The sequence below is a fragment of the Gossypium raimondii genome, chromosome 10, assembly GCF_025698545.1.
Source record: "Gossypium raimondii isolate GPD5lz chromosome 10, ASM2569854v1, whole genome shotgun sequence".
NCBI classification, from domain to species: domain Eukaryota; kingdom Viridiplantae; phylum Streptophyta; class Magnoliopsida; order Malvales; family Malvaceae; genus Gossypium; species Gossypium raimondii.
In genome coordinates this window covers 25,682,923-25,703,170 of record NC_068574.1, presented here as the reverse complement: position 1 = coordinate 25,703,170, position 20,248 = coordinate 25,682,923, and the positions used below count along the sequence as shown (strand labels likewise).

At 32.1% G+C, this 20,248-nt stretch overlaps 2 protein-coding genes and 1 long non-coding RNA gene across 5 annotated transcripts; 2 read left to right on the top strand and 1 right to left on the bottom strand.

Annotated features, from left to right (window-relative positions):
- Positions 1-5,808: 5,808 nt before the first annotated feature.
- Positions 5,809-8,067, top strand: LOC105778589 (uncharacterized). Of its 2 annotated transcripts, none has more exons than XR_008189701.1 (2): positions 5,809-7,682; positions 7,777-8,067. It is a non-coding gene; the product is annotated as an uncharacterized LOC105778589 (long non-coding RNA). The 2 variants fall into 2 exon arrangements; XR_008189702.1 differs by having other exon boundaries at positions 5,809-7,687.
- Positions 8,068-13,491: 5,424 nt separating this feature from the next.
- LOC105776562 (uncharacterized) lies at positions 13,492-15,176 on the top strand. The gene is made up of 3 exons (XM_012599288.2): positions 13,492-14,199; positions 14,388-14,537; positions 14,690-15,176. Exons 1-3 carry the CDS (start codon positions 13,549-13,551, stop codon positions 14,984-14,986), a joined length of 1,098 nt encoding a protein of 365 aa, XP_012454742.1. The 5' UTR covers positions 13,492-13,548; the 3' UTR covers positions 14,987-15,176.
- On the bottom strand, positions 15,050-18,411 carry LOC105776565 (pentatricopeptide repeat-containing protein At1g62930, chloroplastic-like). 2 transcript variants are annotated; one of them, XR_008189933.1, is made up of 3 exons: positions 16,513-18,411; positions 16,222-16,412; positions 15,050-15,816 (listed from the first exon to the last, which is right to left on the bottom strand). XR_008189933.1 is itself a non-coding variant. In XM_052622140.1 (2 exons), exon 1 carries the CDS (start codon positions 17,346-17,348, stop codon positions 16,638-16,640), a length of 711 nt encoding a protein of 236 aa, XP_052478100.1. In that variant the 5' UTR covers positions 17,349-18,411; the 3' UTR covers positions 15,050-15,816; positions 16,222-16,637. The 2 variants fall into 2 exon arrangements, 1 of the variants encoding a protein (XP_052478100.1); XM_052622140.1 differs by having other exon boundaries at positions 16,222-18,411.
- Between the last annotated feature and the right edge of the window lie 1,837 nt (positions 18,412-20,248).

Genomic DNA, 20,248 nt, shown 5'->3' with positions numbered 1-20,248 from the left:
CTAGAGGCTTGGTATATAACTTTTTTCAAGAGTTATCAATCACATAGCTAGAACAACACGGATCGCATAACCAAAACAGAACAGATCGGAATATTGTAGAGATTTTCATAATGATAGTACAACAGAACACAACCAAAATAGGATAGAACAGAACAGAGTAGAGTGAAACAACGCAGAACAAAATATGAATGTTTATGCTGATGTAGTATTTTCAAAACTATTCAGAATGTAGATTTATCAGAAAACATCCTACTCAACTCCGCTATACACCAAAATAAAGTTCCCTAGAACTCGTACAACTGAATCATACCAAGAGATAAGTGTGGTAATTGCCACCTGAATTTGTAGTCATAACTACTAGACCAGATATATGTGGTCAAGCCATTATATTACATCCAAGCTGCTAGAATAGAATTATGGATAAACCACCAGCTAATGCAGATCATTAAACTATCAAAAACTTCGTCCTTTCACATCAACCAAAATCTCATGCAATGTGTCATGGCATGTATATACAGAATCAGAGTGATGAGCATGTAATTCATGCTATCATTCAATACAGAATCAATAGACATGGTAGTCCATGTTTTGTAAAACAGACTTATTAAACCTCAACAGATCATATCAGATTTGCCATGAAGTCACATGCATTGGTTACAAATTAGAATCTGAATCAGTATCAATCAATTTAACACATTCAGATATCACATACCTTAACGCATCTAAATAGAGGCACACTATACATTAGCAAGTCATCATTACTTAACTTATATCAGAATAGACATACATATTGATAGTAGATTATACACTAACGGATCAACAAATACTGACGTTTCTAGCTTAATATAGATCATACGGACCCTACAGAAGGCCTACATTCGATCCGAAAGACAATCATGGCAATAAGGAAAATTTTAAAATATTGACCGACACGCCCGTGTGGATCCATACGGCCTGGTTAGCTAGCTCGTGTAGTCTACACAGCTTTGTACACGTCCATGTGGCCCTTTTATTATCACACACGACTCAACACATGGCCTGACACATAGTCGTCTGACCCAAAATAGTGAGTTACATGGTCTCTCACACAGCCCAGCACACGTTCGTATGACTAAATCCCCAAATTCTCTCACACGACCTGAGCACACGTCCGTGTCCCTAGCCCATGTGTCCCTAATGCAAAACAATCTCGAGCACGACCTAGACACACGCCTGTGTCCCTAGCTGTGTTGGCCAAAGCAGTGCCTACACGGTCTACCACACGGCCTGGCACACGGCCGAGTGGCGTCGAAGGCCATGTTTTTTGGCGTTCGAGAATTACAAAAATTAGGGTTTCAATTACCCACTTGATACGATCTCGATGTAGAATCAACAATGGCAATACTAGAACCTAAAAACGATACTCAAATGATCAATCAAACAACTTATCAAATCAAATCGCTAACTAGCATTCAAAGCCGAAATTATGTTGAAGGACTTCGACACAAAATCTCAAAATGGAAACTAACGCTTACCCTCGCACAAAATCAACAGCACGAAACTTAAAACGCTGAAGGATCTTGATTAACTGCCTCTTTTCCTAAAAACAAAATCAATCAAATATTGAACGTAGGGTTCAAAATGAAACAATAGTAACTTGAACCTCGATAAGGTATAGACAAAATCAATCAATAATAGAAGAAAACAACGACGAAACTTACTCTATAGCCTTTCAATCGAACAAGAACAACCCAATTCTTCAACAAATCCCACATCAGAACTAACGGAAAGACAAAAGAAACAAAAAGGAAAGGAAAGAACGGAGAAGTAGAAGAAAGAAATAGTATAATGTTGGGGAGAAAAAAACATAAAAAGAACATATTATAAAATCAAGAATTTTAGTTATCACAAAAGGCTACATAAAAAATATATATTTCTTATTGTTTGCACAGATATTCGAATATAAGACTAGAGAGTTTACAGATGCTCAACCATTAAACCAGCAAACTCATTCTTGACATCAATTGATTGAAGATATCTTATAACAAAATTTTCAAGAAACAAGATTCGAACCCAAAACCTCGCACACAAAACTAGAACACTTAACCACTAAACCAGATCAATTCACTTGTCATAATTTCGCAACCTTAATTCAAACTCAAGACATAATCACCCTTGGTTTCACTACTCAATTTCTTCTAACCCAGTTTTTGGGATGTTACATAAAATATGTCATAAGTCCCTGTACTCTTTGTAAATTTTGAATTTAGTCCCTGTACTTTTATTTTTGGGAATTTAGCCATTCTATTTGTTAGATTTCAAAATTCAGGTCCAACTATTAACACTATTAAAGTTATTTTTTTAAATTCAAGTTCATTACAACATCAATTTTTAGTTGCATGGCTACTTAGTGAGTATTTTTATTTAAAAGTGTCACATAAACAAAATTAACAAAATAATTTTTAACAATTTTAATAACTGGACTTGAATTTTGAAATTTGAAAAGTAGAGAGACTAAATTCTGAAAATAAAAGTACGAGGATTAAATTCTAATTTATGAAGAGTACATAGACTTATGACATATTTTAAACTTAATACTATAAAATATTTATTTTAATATAGTTATAATTGCAATATATATTTATTATTAAAATATTAATGTAAATATTTTTAATAATGTGTGAAGAATATTATTTAAACTTTAAAATTATTATATTTAAAGTTTATTATTAAAATAAATTCTAATATTAAATAATTTATTAAAATAGTAAAGTATATTAATAATAGAAATAATTAAATATGTATTTTAATAATATTGGAAATTTTAATATTTGATTTTAATATTTTCAAATTTTAAATTTTAAATTTATTAATGTACTATTATTATGCTTGATTCAAGTTGATTTTCCTACAAAAAATTACTTATAAAGGAGCTTTTTTCCGACAAAAAGCTTACATTTTTAAAAAAGGTAAGTCATTTTAGAAGAAAAATGACTTATTTTCCGTTAACCTATAAGTCATTTTCCGTTGACCAAGTTATTTCCAAAAATGCAGAAAACATTTTTTATAAATAATTTTCCACGAAACAAACGCACCCAAAGTTTGAGTAGTGTTGCATCACTTTTCCGTTACAATTTAGGGTAGCTTGTTGGACAAGGCGAAAGTTTAGGTGTAATACCTTAAAATATATAGGGCTAGATGAAATAAATAATTAAGAAATGACTTAGATTAAATGGTTAAGTAGTTTGCATGCTTCTTAATGATCCTAAGTTCAATCCACTTTTTTTCCATTTCTTTTCTTTTTTAATTTCAGCAAATTATGATAAAAATCACACCAAAATAAATAGTATTTATAGTGAAAACTTAGAAAAAGTGGGTTCAAATTGTTAAGCCTTATAAGTTTCTACTTTACAAACCAAGTTCAATTCATGCTAAAATCCTCCATTTTCCTTTTATTTTCAGCAAAAAGGTAATGTTTCATCTAGACCCCTCAAATTTAGAAAAGTCTAGGTATTTAATCTCTTTTCCTGATCACAAAAGAACTATAGCTTTCTTTTCCAATTAAACTAAAGTTTTGCTTTCTTTTTCCTTATTTCTTTCTCCTTTTCTTTTTCATCTTTTCTTTGCAAATAATTTTCTCTCCAACTGCTAAAATTATCCTCCATTTTCCTTTTATTTTCAGCAAAAAGGGTAATTTTTCATCCAAACCCCTCAAATTTAGAAAAGTCTAGGTATTTAATCTATTTTCCTGATCACAAAAGAACTATAGCTTTCTTTTCCAATTAAACAAAAATTTTGCTTTCTTTTTCCCTATTTCTTTCTCCTTTTCTTTTTCATCTTTTCTTTGCAAATAATTTTCTCTCCAACTGCTAAAATTATCCTCCATTTTCCTTTTATTTTTAGAAAAAAGGGTAATTTTTCATCCAGACCCCTCAAATTTAGAAAAGTCTAGGTATTTAATCTATTTTCCTGATCACAAAAGAACTATAGCTTTCTTTCCAATTAAACTAAAATTTTGCTTTCTTTTTCCCTATTTCTTTCTCCATTACTTTTTCATCTTTTCTTTGCAAATAATTTTATCTCCAATTGCTAAAATTATTATTGCATGTCGAATCCGAAATCAATCTCCGTTCAATCCATTCTTCCTATTGGTTTAGCGTAACGTCGTCAGTTCGTCTCTAATCTTGCCAAGAATTAGTAAGTGCCTTGTTCGTCAATTGAACTTCAAGACTCGTAATATCATTATCTCGAAACTAACTTTTCATCCATTCAATCAATCTTTTCACGATTTCTTGCTCTCAGTAATCTTGATAGATCTTGAAAACAAACCTTAACCCGTGTTTAAATGTTATTTGAAGAACTTATTACAGGTGCATCGAACCATATTTGAATACAGGGGATGTTGTTCGAGATCCCGATGACACATGCCACACGGCCTAGGACTCTTCAGACAGCCTGCCACACGGTCGTACCTCCCATATAAGTTGATTTTGCAAATTCCACACAGCCACAGTCTGTCACTCGACCTAGTCACATGGTCGTGTAACCACTCCACATGGTCCAAGGCTCCACACACGATCCGATCACATGGTCGTGTGTCTCCTATTTTTTAGATTTTATAGTTTTGCCCAAAATTTTATAAATTGTTCAATTCAGTCCCTGCATGATCCCTAAATTGTTTTTTTAGTATTTTATCTCTTTTAATTAGGTCCCTAAAATTATGAATAATGTGGGATTTATGATTTGATTGATTAGATTACTACTATATGTGCATGATTTGTGACGAATACATGCCTTCTATGACTGGATTACTAATTTTTGTTATCGTTACTCATATCATCGAATTACCGATTGCATGAACAAGCATGCCTACTATATTGATAAATTGAATATATGACAAACATATCTACTTCTACTATTGATATAAATGCATGTTTAACCATGTTTACTGCTTCTATAATGTATTGATACTCGCATGTCATACTACATTGCATGGGGCAGGACGCTATGGAAGGAGGAAATACTGGCAATTTTAATTGCAAACACTAGTGGTTTATCCACAAACTACTGGCAACTATTATCTGCAAACCCGTTATGCATTCACAGCCACTGGCAGTGTATTAACTTGCAAACATTAGTGGTTTATCCATGATTTTTACTGGCAATTATTATCTGCAAACCAGTTGTGTATTCACAACTACTGGAAGCGTATTAACCTGCAACACTTGTGGTTCAACCACAAATTGGAGTGCCCGGGATATAAGAGTTCTGGGAAACTCTTACTGTGGAGTGTAGCGGTGGAGTAGGACCTATCTTTACTGTTAAACTGAACTTGTATTATATTGCATCGACTCGCATAAGCATGGCCGTTGAACTGCCTAAAATACTACTATATTATATGATTGTTACCGCATTGAATATTGTTACTATTTACTTAGTTTATTTTTTTGCACTGGTTTTCTTATGAGGGAACCCACACTGAGCGTCATAGCTCACTCTCTCTTTAATTTTCATCCTTATAGATAACCTATCAAGTTATGATGCAGACATGACATCCGGAGGGTCTCAACTCGATTGTTAATTACAAACTATGTTTAGGTTCATTACATGATTTATTTTGTTATTTGAGGACTGTAATATTTTATTTTGAGTTGTGATATGAAAATTAAGATTTGGGTATTTCCTTATATATATAGCGAATGACATTAAGGATCCATTTGTTTACCTGTAAAAGCTTTTTCCTATATTTGTTTGGCTGAAAATGATTTTCTACAGTTAAAAATTTTATAAAACACAGGAAAAAGAGGTTTTTTTTTTTAAGGAAAATGTCTTACCTTTTTATTTGGATCCTATTCACATCCCAGCATCAGAACTTGCTAAACGCTTTCTCCTTCTCCTTCTCATTCCCCTTCCCTTCATTGCATCCCCGACCTAGGATTCATCTCTGTATAAAAAACAACCAGCAATAATTTCGTTAACGAAAAGAAAAAAGCCCTATCCATTTCTAGTCTTTCGATAAATGAAACTCTCAACAATTCAGTGATTTTTTCTCTTTAATTTTTTCGTCTATTTCCCTTCAGCGATTTGCCACTTCAAACGAAATCAGTTGATTCAAGTTTGAAAGTCAATTGTCAAAATAGACGGTGAGACAATTAACTATGGGAAATAATGAGAAATTGAGAACCGTTTTAGAACTATATGATTTGTTTGCTTGCTTCTTAGCAAAATGTAATAACATTTTTGTTTTCATATATTCGTTTTTCCCTCTGGTTGTTCCCCGATAATAATTGAAAAGAAACCTTTTTGAATCGATGTGAGATTAAAGTAAGTATTTTTAATTAATTCCCAAGCTTCAATAGATTTATTAAGTTGGCAATTCGGTTTGTTTGTATATTTTTTAAATGAATTTTATTTTTTGTGGAATTAATTAGATGCGATCCTGATCAGGTTCAATTTGTGATAGAGTTAATGATTTTGTGTTTGAATTGGGCCTTTTGATGTGTTTGATTTTATGGGTATTTGATTTTGAACCACTTCTCTTTATTAGATTGTTTGTTTTATACTACAATGCTGGAATGGATGTTAGCAAAGATGGGTGATTTGTGGTCACCCTTAATTTTGTAAAATGGATGAAATGGCTAATTCTTTGTTTGGTAGGATTACTTATTTTTATCCTCTGCTTTGTGTTTCTTGATGCATGATGAATAGTGTTGTGTGCATTGCCTGAGTGTATTTTTTTTTAATCTCCTATGTATGAGAAATAGACATTGAGAAGTTAATTATTTATGTGCTCCTCCATGCACAAAAAATAAGGAAGGGGAACACTTATGGAATGCTTTTAAATCGGTTAGGACAAAAGAAAATTCAAGTAGGTTAAAAGGTTAAGATCATGGTTTGAATTTATAAGACAGATATTGATTTCACTTGGAGTTTGAGGTCTCCGGCTTTATCAGATTCCAACTCCAATATTTGGTCTTCAATCAGCAGAATCAGGAAATGGTTAAAAGGTTAGTCCTGTTCTTTGCTTTTAGAATGATCGAGTGTATGGAAAGAATGACATGAATGGGATTTCTGGTCTCTTTTGTTGTTGCCTAGGTATGGAGTGTATTGATGTGAAAAGAGTATCATGTTGCAGTGCGTAGACGGATTGAAGCATTTATTTACTTTAGTGTTGCAATGATGTGATAATGATTTGTACAAGCAATCAAGAGGTCTTGTTGATCCTGAACTTCTTGCAAGAGAGACTGTTTGTCTGTTATCATTTTTTTCTTTTCTTTTTAAATATTTTTCTATATTGCTTATGTAATTAATTCAATGCTTTTGCTTGATTTAACATTTGTTCAGTCTTTGCCTGTGTTATTTTAGTTCTTAAGTCATTCTACTGAAATTTGTTTTTTGCTCATCTTCATGCAGTTAGTGTAAGTAGAAGCACTTTATGAGCTTTTCAAGAAGATAATCAATGTTGTTATAAATGATGGGCTGATTAACAGGGTCTTTGTTGTTTCGTAGTTCCCATTTTGTTATATAATTGATATCTTTTGTTATGTTTGTCAAGTTTTTTGGCTTGATGATCACTCCTTGTCTTGAGTTGGTTCTTTCCCTCTCATCTTTGCAGCATTTAAGTTTTATTTATATTACTATTTGGCAAGAGGAGTTCCAATTGGCGTGATTCGAAACAAGCAAAAAGGAGAGTTTATTTGCTGGTCGGGTATTTTTATCTAATGTTAATTAATAATGTCTCCGTCCTTAAAGAATAATTCTTATTAGCTTGTTAATGCATTTCTGATTTCATTGCAGATATTTGACTTGTTTGATACAAAGCATAATGGAATTCTAGGTTTCGAAGAGTTTGCTCGTGCTCTTTCTATCTTCCATCCATTGACGATAAGAATGATTGTATGTGTTAAATATTTTAGTTATTTGTATACTTCGTCTCTTTGTTTACCTCTCTTATTGTAAGTCATAATCTTGTTAACATAGTAGTTGGATGTAAATGACTGGTATGGAAATGGAATTATGGACTTTTGTGCATAGACAATGTATTCTTGTGTATATATATTTTCTTAGACTAGGGATTTCTTTTTGTAATTGATTTTTTCCTTTGAATCCTTTTCTTTGGTACCGGTTCTTAATGTTTAATTTGATGTATTTATTTATAAATAAATCATTACGTAAATTTAAATTTGATAGATATCAAATAAATTCAATCAAACAATGAGAAGACAATAAATTCTTAAATGTATGTTTGCTTCACTTAAAACAGTTTTTATAAAATATTTTAGAAAATCTGCCAAATAACAAAAAATATTTTACATGATTCATCCAAACACCGGAAAAGTAAGTCATTTTTCGAAATTATTTTCGAAAACCATTTTAGTCAAACAAACGGACCCTAAGTTATTTTTAGGATATCAAGTATGATTATTAATTTGTTATACATGAACCCCAATTTTATTTTAAACATATATAAAACATAGTCTTTCCGCTGCTAAATTATAATTTAAATTTCGAGAATAATTAATCGGTATTTAACTAAGTTTTATACCAAAATTAAACAATTGTTTTAGAATAATTGTTTTCAAAACTTTGATAGCTTACTGGATCAGTTTTAACGATAGGTAACATTAGGCACCCAATTGAGAATTTTTTATTTGAAGTATGGCATTATGAGATGAAGTACAATTTATGGGCTTAAATAGTAAATTAACCCAAAGTTTAACTATGATCATCACTTGGCCTTTAAGTTTGGCTGTAGAATGTTATGTTAATAGTTGGTGTACACGTGGAAACCAGAGTCGGCTGTTTCACTTCGAAATGAGAAAAAAAGAGAAAGAGAGAGAGTTAAGTCGGCTTAACTTCAGCTATCTATAAGAGCATAAGATGAGAAGAAAAGGCATCGCTCCTTAGTTAAACACAAAACAACAATGGGAAAATCCTCAGGCAGAAAAAGCTGGAGTTTCTCAGCGATGGAGATGGACGTAGCTGGGCAGCTCATGCAGCTTTGCCAACACTACATTAGCAGCAGCACCGCTGAACAAAGGAGACAAACCAATCCCGGGCCAGGATGCTTGAACAAAGATCGTCCGCCGCCATTAATGGAGGAGCTTGAAGAAGAAGAAGAGCATCTCCAGCCAAAAAAAAGGAGGTTTAAGTCCATTGATTTCATTTACAGCTCTACCAAGCCTTTGATTCTTAAGAAAATGAAGGTGTAGATTAAGCTCTGACTCTCTTCCGATGCTTGGATCTGCTTAGTTTTTCTCCAGCACTCTAAAGCTTTTGTTGAGGGTTACTTTTGCACCAAAATTTTGTATTATCCTTAAATATTAAATTAATGTAATTTATAGTTGTAGATATTAATTAAAATATTACTTTTGAGTTCCAAGTGAGTTGCGAGATAATTATATGAATGAATATATTTTTAGACCAAATCATTATTGATTTAATATCTAATAATATATTGTCGATCTAAAACTTAAATGTTGGGTTAAAATATGCTCTAATTTCCATAAATTTAAAATTTATTCTTTGTATTTTATTTCTAAATTTTTTTAGATTTTAAAATTAAGTTACTTTTCAAATCTTTAAATTATTTTATTAAATTTAAGTTTATTTGTTAGTTATATTACTATTAAATTATTATTTTTAATTTTAAAATATTAAAAATAAAAATTTTATTTTGAAATTTGAAATGTGAAAATAAAATTCAATTTTATAAAAATAGAAAGATTTATTAACTTAAATATGGTTACCCAATTAACTTTGGTTTTCACAATTTATATTTATTGATAAAGCAGTAGATTATTTTGATAACGTGGCAAAGGTGAGATGAATTTGAACAAATTAAAGATTTTGGTTAGAGAGTTATAGCGTAGATTATTAAATAATTTTTACATTTTTTATTTTTATTTTTATATACATCTAATAAAAGAAAACATTTCTTTTATACATAAAGACGTCATGTGACACTTTGTTAGAAGGATTACGTCAGAGTGTTGACTGTTTTGTTCTGTATCATGCATGACTCCTGGGGGTGACGTATAATTGTATTTTGGAAATGAATTATATTAACAACTATTATTTTGATAGTACTTTATTTTTATGAGATTTTATTTAAACGTCAATATTTGGAATTAAATTATTATATTTTCTTCGATGAAATTTACTTACTAAAAGTTTATACGTAAAATTGTTTGTACATTATTTTAAACCGTTAATGATGACATTATCTTTAACTTTGTAAAATGTTATAAAACTTTTGCCAGATATTTTAAGGTTGGTTTGATTTTAAGTTGTGACACATCATATTCGGATCCAATTATTAGGCCGGGTTTGGCGTTTTACAGAATCACTTCGTCAAACATCTCATTTAGAGGTTTGACAGTAACAGAATTGTTATAGACTTCTGGTGGAAAAAACTCTAAATTTGCTTAAAAGTCGAATCAAAACGCTTCTTCCAATTCAGAGCTTGCAAAGAGTACATAACACAAAATCAGCAAGAAATTGAAGAAAATCAAGCCAGAAAACCCCTAGAATCAAGAAGCAGCAGCAAGGAACAAAGAGAATTATAGCATGCCAAAAACCTGCCAATGAGTGCTTAAAAAAAAAAAAAAACCAAGAATTGAACAATTACATGTAAATTTAACGTATTTTGGACATAAAACTAATTCATATCAGGTGGAGAGCATTTAAAAGTAAAGCCCTCCCAATCTTATATCGAGTTGAGAGCACTAGAAAAATAAAGCTTTCCTAATAAATTTTGATAGAAACTATTATCATCTCAACCAACAATTTGTTGAGTTAATGCATTATTTACGCCTAAAGGTACCTTAAATTATCACTTGTCAATTTAACCTTTTAAGTTTCAAATACTATTTTTATTAACCTCAGATGTTTTTCTATTTTTTGATTTTTTTAATTTTTCTTTTGAAATACATTATTCTAATTTTGATTTCTTTCTTTTTTTAATTTTAGCCTCCAAAGAACTATAAAAATTCTTTTAATTTAGCAATATGCCATGCTTCATGTGTTCTAGAAATAATTCAATTTTTTATATCTTACATTTTTTTAACATTTTCAATCTTTCTTTGAATTTTATGTATATATTTTTTAAAATTTATAATTTCTAGATTTTTTGTAAATGTTATTTATTTAAAAAAAAGAAATTGAGGCATTTTCTGAATTTTTTCTATTTTTATTTTTCTTATATTGTTTTGAATTTTCATTTTTTTATTTTGTGTATCTTTAAAAAATAAAATATTTTTAATTCTTTTCCCAAAAAGTGAAATTTTAGAAACAAATAGAGAAACATTTAAGGTTATTAAAATGTAATATATATATATATTGTGTTTTTTCTATATTCTTTTCTACATATTTCTCTTTATTTTGTATTTTATTTATTTAGAAAAATTATATTTTACAATTTCTGATTTTTTATAACTTTCATAACTTTTTTCTGATTTTTTAGTTTTTTTAATTTTCTCATTTTTTTCTATTTTTGAACTTTTTAAATAAAATAGAAATTGTGCAATGTGACACACTCTCGGGTAAACTACACCATTAGTCACTAAACTATAGGCAAATTTTTATTTTGGTCAATTAACTAAAAAAAGATACAATTTAGTCAGTAATATTTTCGATTTTTTTTGCCACCCGATTGTTAAGTGGCACTTTTTTAATTGGTATAATAATATTGTCCCTTATTATATATAATGATAAAAAAATTGAAATTCTTTCTTAAAAATGTAGAAAATTCTAAAATTAAAAATTATATAAAAGTAGATAATTTTTTCAAAAGTAAATAATGTGAGAGAAAATGAGGAAAATTTATTTTTAAACCTTCCAAATTTTCTCTTTGTATTATCTGTATAGAAATATCCAATACCTAATCTTAAAAATTAACATAGAAAAAAATAGAAATATTGAGTGTTGGGTATCGACTCTTATAAGCAACAAACAGTAACGAAAAAGAGAAAAGGAAATTGGGCATAAAGATAATTTAAGTGGAAAACTCCTCCGGAGAGGATAAAAACCACGGACAAAAAGAGGCTTCGGGTTTTCACTAAATGAATAAACAAATGAGAGTACAATATGGAGAAAATAAACCTAAATGTACTAAACGTACAAACTCAGACCCCAAATAAAAAACATTAACTTGGGAATAGAATTCTCTCCATAATTACCACGAAACTGTCACCGAAGCTCATATGCGGTTACATCTTGTCGCCCTTAAAGAAAAATCTTTACTGATTGGCATGTTTGAACCCGGGTTACAAAGGCCCTTTAAATAGACTAAGATTAGAGGGTTAATCATACTAAAATGCGACTACTTTAAGTCTAAAATGTGACTACTTTAAGTCTAAGATTAGAGGGTTAATCATATTGACGCAACGTCATGACTCTCATCGTATGGTGTCGCCCCTGCTCTTGCCTTAAGAGATTGTCGCCTCATCTCAACAACTCTCGTCGTGACATCGTCCCTTGCTCATCGTGTTGTCACAACGTCACATATCTCCTCATTATGACATCGTGCATCTGTCTCCGATAAAGTGTCTGTAAAACGTTCGATAAATGCGAGGCACACCCCACATTAAGCAATATTATTGCCTCTCCAATTTTTACTTCTTTTGTCTCTTACATAGCTTTTTTTCATTATAAGAAAAAAAAAGAATATAATTTGTTTTTACAATTTGGGTTTTGAATGAATTGGAAATTTGAGTTGAGTCAAAAAGAAAATTATGTGGTATATTTTGTAATTTTTTCTTAAAAAATGGCATTAAGTTGATTTTACAAGCTTCTGTAATATCAATTCAGGATGTTCTTCAAGGGCATAGAACTCAACTTGAAAATGTTACTAATTTGATTTCGAGGAACACTAAATAAGCATGTAATGATCTATCTTTTGTTTTGTTTTGTATTATTTTAATTTGTCATTGGATTCTATTGAATGATAATTTTCTTTGTTTCCGTACATATTAGTTCTTCGAGAATTTATTTTTATAGAATTTTTATATGATTTTCTATTTTAAAATAATTTTGACTTTTTAAATAATTTTATATAGAATTAGAATCAAATCGACGTAAAATACAAAAGCTAAGGACTAAAATTGTTATTATACCAACTAAAAAATGTCACTTAATAGTCAAGTGATGGAAAAAAAATCGAAACCGTTAGTTACCAAATTGTAACTTTTTAGTTAAGTGATTAATAGTGTAGTTTATCTTTTTTGCAATAGAAATAATAAAATCGGCCTTTAAGATATCGGGTATAAAATTTGAAAACTTCAAGCATCAAATTGATATAAAAAGAATATTTAGGTATCAAAGTGATAATTGGATGCGTAAATAATGCATTAACCCTTTTCCTAGTAGTAGGCTATTTCAGTTTATTTACTAAAAAATTAAATTATCACTCATGAAAAACATATATATAAATAAATATCCCACATGATATAACCGTTAAAGGTTCAAATTTCAAAAACCCTATCAATATAAATATATCCGTTAGATCTCATTTAACAATATTAACCACAATTTTCAAAGAGATATTACCTAAAGAGACAAAAAGAAGCAATGAAACACCACCAGCTGAGTTCGTCATCTTCTTCAATGAAATCGACCACCATTACCATGGAAGATGATGTCCGTACCGAAACCCGAGACAGCTGCTACTTCCCTGGTTGCAGAAAAGACGCCAATTGCAAGTGCGAAATCTGTTTGGCCAGCATCAATGCCACTCTCGATCTCATGCCCTTCAGCGTTCAAAAGAGTTCATTCACTAAACTCTCTGCTTCCAAGCCTAAATACGCAAACCACTCTCCCATCTCTTTCGATCCTTCCATTACATCCACACCCACATCGAGTTCTTGTTGCTTGGTGGAATCTCCGGCTCTTAAATCAACTGCCAGATTAAACTTGAGAGAAAACAAGGAGAAAAAGAAGAAGAAAGAGGAGGGGAAAAAAGGTGGTTTCCAAAGTGTATTTTGGAAGTTATTAATGGGTTTGAATTTGGTTTTCGTAATGGAGGTTGGGTTTTCTTGGGGTGTAGGTGGGTTTTTGAAGCCTGTTTTGACAAGCGATGTTGCGAGAAGCATTGGTGAAAGGGCTTCAATTATGCAAGATTTGAATGGAAAATTGAGGATCTTGCAAAATGAGTTGAAAGGATTTCATAATCTCAAGGTTTCTAATTGCAGCAATACGGATTCCGTATGGGAAATTGATCAGGTTCAAACTTTTTTCTTTTAATTTTCCCCAAGTTATGTGCTTAAAACCTATGGCCTATTACTGTTACTCGAGGGCATCTTCTACATATTTGAGGGTGTAATTACTTGTTACCATTTTTATCTCTGTCCAACACAAATATTTTAATGAAGATTGAAAAACCGTGGTAACTTTTGGAGTAATAATTGCAGGGTAGTTTGCTTCTAAATTCGCGTTGTTTGTTGTATAAATCGGCAATGGAAGAGGTCAAGATTTGGGGGTGGCCTTTGCAAACTGCTGGATTGCTTACTACTGGGTTTTCTTCCAAATCATTTACTATCTTATCTGGCAGAGTAACTGAAGTAAATGACAATCTACTTATCCTTGTTTTTCTTTTTGATTAATATAAAAAGGACCCTTAGGATCAATTTGATTGTCATTGCTGCTGCCTGTTTTGGATTTGCTAGTGCTGATGTTATCATGAATTTTCTTCTTCTTTTTTTAAATTTTGCAGTGGTCCAATGGAAGGAATGGATTTATTATAACAAGAAAGGCAAATGCATCATGGGTACAAAGCAAATGGGGTGCCTCCGTAATACAAATGGATCCCAACACATGGATCTTTGAGTATCGAAGGAGCTGGATATTGGACAACCCCAGATTAATTTCAGCAACACTGCTGGAGCTGTTGAAAGATAGGTTGACAAAAATGGTGAAAAAGATGAGTGAAGAATTTTTGCTCTTCTTTGTTTTTGATATCCAATTCATTGAATTTTCGAGAAATGAAGATCAACTTATGATCCCAACTTGAAAGAGGGCTAATTCTGGATTTCAGTTATCCACTTCTCATTCCTTATGAGCAGCTTTTTATTAGTTTCATTTTTCCTCCAAATTTCTTTACGTGAATTTGGTTCTGTTTATGACTAGATACTTGAATCATTGTGTGATTGATGGTTCATTAAGATGCTAGAAAATACGATCATCATCAGTATTGGCCAGAATTTTTATTTCAATGTCCAATAATGAAGAAAAAAGTCTCATCTCCAAAATTCAAAAAAAAAAATGTAGTTACATTGCATTATATTATTCCTATATCCCCCTAAACCATGAAACCAATTCACATGAAAAGGCCCACCCACAATGCCTCCAACAGCCAAATGAGGCCACCAGCACAACCGGTTGTTGCACCAGCTGGTCTCTGTGATGCACATATATTGTGGGTATCTTTTCCCCATACCCCACAAGAAAGCTCATTTTCAAATGGCTACTACTGCTCAGGACAAAAACAAGTTTTTTACTACTAATGTTTAGCTGTATCTTTTACATAATAAACAACCCTTCTAGTTCAAATGAACAAAGAAAAAGGTCGACTTCCTTACGAGAGTAGAATGAATCAAACAAGGGACAACTAGGAAATTTTGTCTAAGGTGGAACCCCCCAAGAAGACCCTGTGAAAAAGTCCCTTGACCTAAGATGAACCTGCTCAGCTAAAGGATGAAAGGCAACTTGCAATATATCTCTTGTTATCAACATACCTGTCATCGACCAAACTTGGTTTGAATGAATGCCAAAGCAACAGGATGCTACAGAGCATTCCATTCACTGACCTATATAATGCTACCTGCAGCACAAATCCTATCCCTGTAAACAAAACTGATACCAAAGATCAGAGTGAATTCAGCTTATACGTAGCTTAGCAATCTGCGAGTATGCTACTAATGGTCTGACAGCAATATTTCCAGTTCATTAGTATGAATGTATACTGTATTTAATCTCAGACCGAACAATTTGGTAAACTAGTCTATTATAACTAGATATGAATTAAGGAACTTTCTTCTAACCATTTCTTTTTGTTGAACTAAAAATCTACATAAACAAATATGAATCCAGTTCACAGCCTTAAAAAACAATTATCGTCTGATACGCTGGATGCAGCTATTTTCTCAAAAACTCACTAGATACTAGAAGTAATGTTTTCGTAATGTATTCCTACACAATGCAGATAAATAATAAGCATTTTAAGGAAAGAGAGAATCCAAGAGGCACCTGCTCAAGTTGCTGATTGAGACCAGCCATTTGCTTCAGCCTTTGGCAAGTGAAGCTTTGAGCTTTTTTTTAACTTTTTCAGTTTTAGCGTTGAGGATTAGCTCACAGTATTCTCATTGGTGCTGAATACGAGCTCCAATTACCAGGAAACAGCCATCCCAATGAAGAAAGGTAAAGGTGAAGGTACCAATCTAAGAAAACATTTCAGATCAAGATTGATTCATCAGATCATAAGATCAGATCCAAAAATAAAGTGGCAGTGTGTAAATCTGCAGAAAAGCCCTCACTGACCATTTCCTTAAGAACTTGTGTTGCCTTTGAAGTATAGCTGTTTCAAAGAAACCCCTGGATCATTATCTCCCATGCTCCTAAACAACAGGTAAGCTTCATCAGGCAATCCCTCTTTGCAAAATCCGTTAATCATTATAGAAATTGTAAACACTGGGCTTCAAACCATTGACTGAGAGTTTATGAAATAATTCCTTTCCAACTTCAATATACCCAGATTTGCATAAGCCATCAATTAGGATATTATAACAGACAGTATCAAGTTCCAACTTGCTGTTCCGCATTGCTTGAAAAAGTTCCAAAGCCTCTTCGAGTTTATCACTTTTGCATAAACCATTCAACAAAAATGAACAGGTCACTACATTTGGAACTTGTCCAAAAGCAATCATCTTCCTCAAAAGTTCACATGCAGATGAAACTCTCCCTAGTTTACACATACATTGCATAAGAGTGTTGTACGTGACAATATCCGGGTTTGGTCCTTTTTGGGATATTTCATGAAAGAGTTCCATTGCTTCATCTATCCTTTGAGCTTTGTAATATCCATTGATCATGATGTTGTAACTAAATATATCAGGTGCACAACCCTTCTTAATCATCAACTGAAATACCTTTCTACCTTTATCCATCTTGTTTTGCAAGCAATGACCATTTATTAATGCACTATAGGTAACAACATTAGGCTCAATGTTATGCTTTATCATTGCGTCAACAATATCTTCAGCTTCAGAAACCATTCCTTCCCTGCAATGCGCATCAACCAATATATTATATGTAACAACATCAGGCTCAATGCCTTGCTTTATCATTGTGCCAACATCTTTAGCTTCAGAAACCATTCCTTCCTTACAATACGCATCAACCAATATATAACAACATCAGGCTCAATGCCTTGCTTTTTCATTGTGTCAACGGTATCTGTTGCCTCAAAAATCTTCCCATCCTTGCAATGTGCATCGATCAATATATTATATGAAACTATATCTGGTCTAATGCTCTTAACCTTCATTTGGGAGAAAAGGTGGAGAGTCTCATTTAGTGATCCCTTCTTACAGAGACCGTCAATGACAGTGCTATATGTTACAGTATTGGGGTCGAAACCTTTTCATCATTCCTTAGAAGCCTGACAGCTCTATCAGTATTCCCGGTTTTACACTATTTGTACCGTAAACAATTAAATTAGGTTGATACCCATTTTCAACCATTTCATCAAACAATCTTACAGCCTGAGAAATCTTACCTTGCATCAAAGTGGAAAAAGTTACAACATGAGGTTCAACACCTAACTTCAGCATGTTCCCCAAAACAGAAAAACCAAGATCAATTTGACCTAATTAACAAAAGCAGTTAACCAAGATGCTCAAAGAATAAACATCCCAGGAAACTCCTAATAATTCCATCTGGCTACACATCGATACAGCAATGGCATAATGTTTCATTCTAACAATGGCAGCTAATAATTTAGTGAATTCCACAATTGATGGCTTTGGGTACCTCTGAATCATCTTATTAAACAAATTAAAAGCATCATCAACATTATCAAAGCGATAATACTTTTTTTGGATTTCCCCTTACAGACATGGAATTCTTAGTGAAAGGTTGGATGTGGGTAGCAATGGTTTTAGAAGAAGAAGAAATAAAAGAGCAAAAAAAAGAAGAAGAAATATGCTTTCCACCGTTAACAATAGAAGGAAGAAGTAATGAAGAATGAAGCTTACCCATATATTGAAATTAAGCAAAATGGAAAAGCAAGAGAAGTGAGGTTGAAATAAAAGCAGAGGCGGTGGCGGCACTACTAGAAGAATGTATGTTTGATACTCAAATAAACAACTCCGAGGAGAGTAGGGGTCGGGTTGAAGATGTTTTTAATGAGAAGCATGGATGAAATGAATGGGCTTTCCTTTTTTTTATTCGGTAAAGTAAGAATAGACAATATTCTATGAGCAAAGTTAGTCCCTTTTATAAACCATTGGAGAAAGTGTTAGTATCTCTCTTGGAATCTCCTCAAAATTTTTTGTACGCATAAAGGTCATTTTGATCAAGCAATCATCAATTTTATTATTATAGTATTTAGGAAACTGTTGAATATCTAGAGTTCGCACTCAACAAAAAAGAATTATGAATGGCTTTAATCACCTTTAAATTATCGATTTGTATCAATACATCATTATAGCGCCATGAGAACTAATCTATCAAGAATACCTCACAGTTTAGCATCAAAGGTTGAGCATTTACCCAATTATTTGTTGTATCCCATAATTCATTATCCATTTTGATTTCTTATGATTCCCCTTACTGCAGCATCACCTGTGACAATTTGAACTGCCCTATCAATGCATAAATTGATCCAACTTTCTAGCATCTTGGCTACTAAACTTTGTTCCTTCTATCTAGGTACGTCCTCCTCATGAAAAGAAACAAATTGTTTTTCCAAAATATATGAAATCTTAACAATCTCACCTATGCTTTAGGAGTCCTAAAAAAGAAAAAGGTTTTAATTTTTTCAAATACGCCATATAAGTCAAATAAACATGACCAATTTAACTCAACGATGATTCGATTTGCAGGATTCTACAAATTTGACTTAACCTAATGAAGAAGGTCCCCCATAAAGGAACTCCCATTGGATTCATCTGTGATAACTTGCCTCCATATTTCTTTAGTTGTTGGATAGTCACAGAGAATATGCAAAATATCTTCAGAATGATAACTACATATGTCACAAGAGGTATCATACCCTATTCCCCTCTTAACACGTTCCATGTTAGTCATCATCTTTTGTTTTAAAACAAGCCATATAAAGAATATGACCTTTTGGGGCCCCTAAAATTTCCAAGGTATATTCCACTGCACACCATTCGTTATCTATGACAATTTCTCGAATATGCCAATAAGCACTTTTGAGAGAGAAAATACCATTTGAAGTCTGGGTCCAAATAACCCTGTCAGAACTTGCAGACGGGTAGGGTGGGGGAATACCCACAATACGTCTGGATATTACCTCTGGCAACCATAGACAAAATAAAAACCAAGTTCCAAGAACCTAAAAAATATAAATATTTATAAAAATGACCCAATTTGAAAAAATCTACTATGTCGGGCGATGCTGACACCCAAGCCAATCAATGTGTAATGATTGTTTGCTGACTGGGATGGGGTTTTAAAAAAAATTTTGGTGTCGGCACTGTAATGGTCGGCACACATATGTATTTTTTTTGGTCTACTTTTTGAAAAATATGGGTATTTTCTAGTTAAAAAAATATTTTTTATTAGGTGTCGGCTTCTACTTGGCCAACAATGGGAAAAGAAATTCAATTTCTTTTTTTTGTATTTTTTTTGTGCCGGCATGTCAGGCAACAAAATATTTCTTTTGGTCCCATGTTTCTCGAGGCCGGGACCCGGGTAAGAAAAATAATTTTTTTGTGTCAACCTCCTAGTTGCCAGCACCGGTATTTTGTCAATAAAATAATTCCTTTTTTGGTGTCGGCCTTCCATCTGCCAACACTTGTGCTTGAAAAAATGATTTTTTTTGTGTCGACTATCTTATTACCAGCCCAAATAGGCTATATATTGAATTTTTTAGTGCTTTGGTTGAGGGGGTTTTTTTTTTCTTTGCTTTAACAATTTAAGAGAAAAAAATAAAGAAATATTAGTGTTTTGTTGAAACATTCCCCAAATTTTGTTGAAGATGAATAACCAGATGTTGTTAGTATATGTTTATTTCGGTGGAGAAATGATA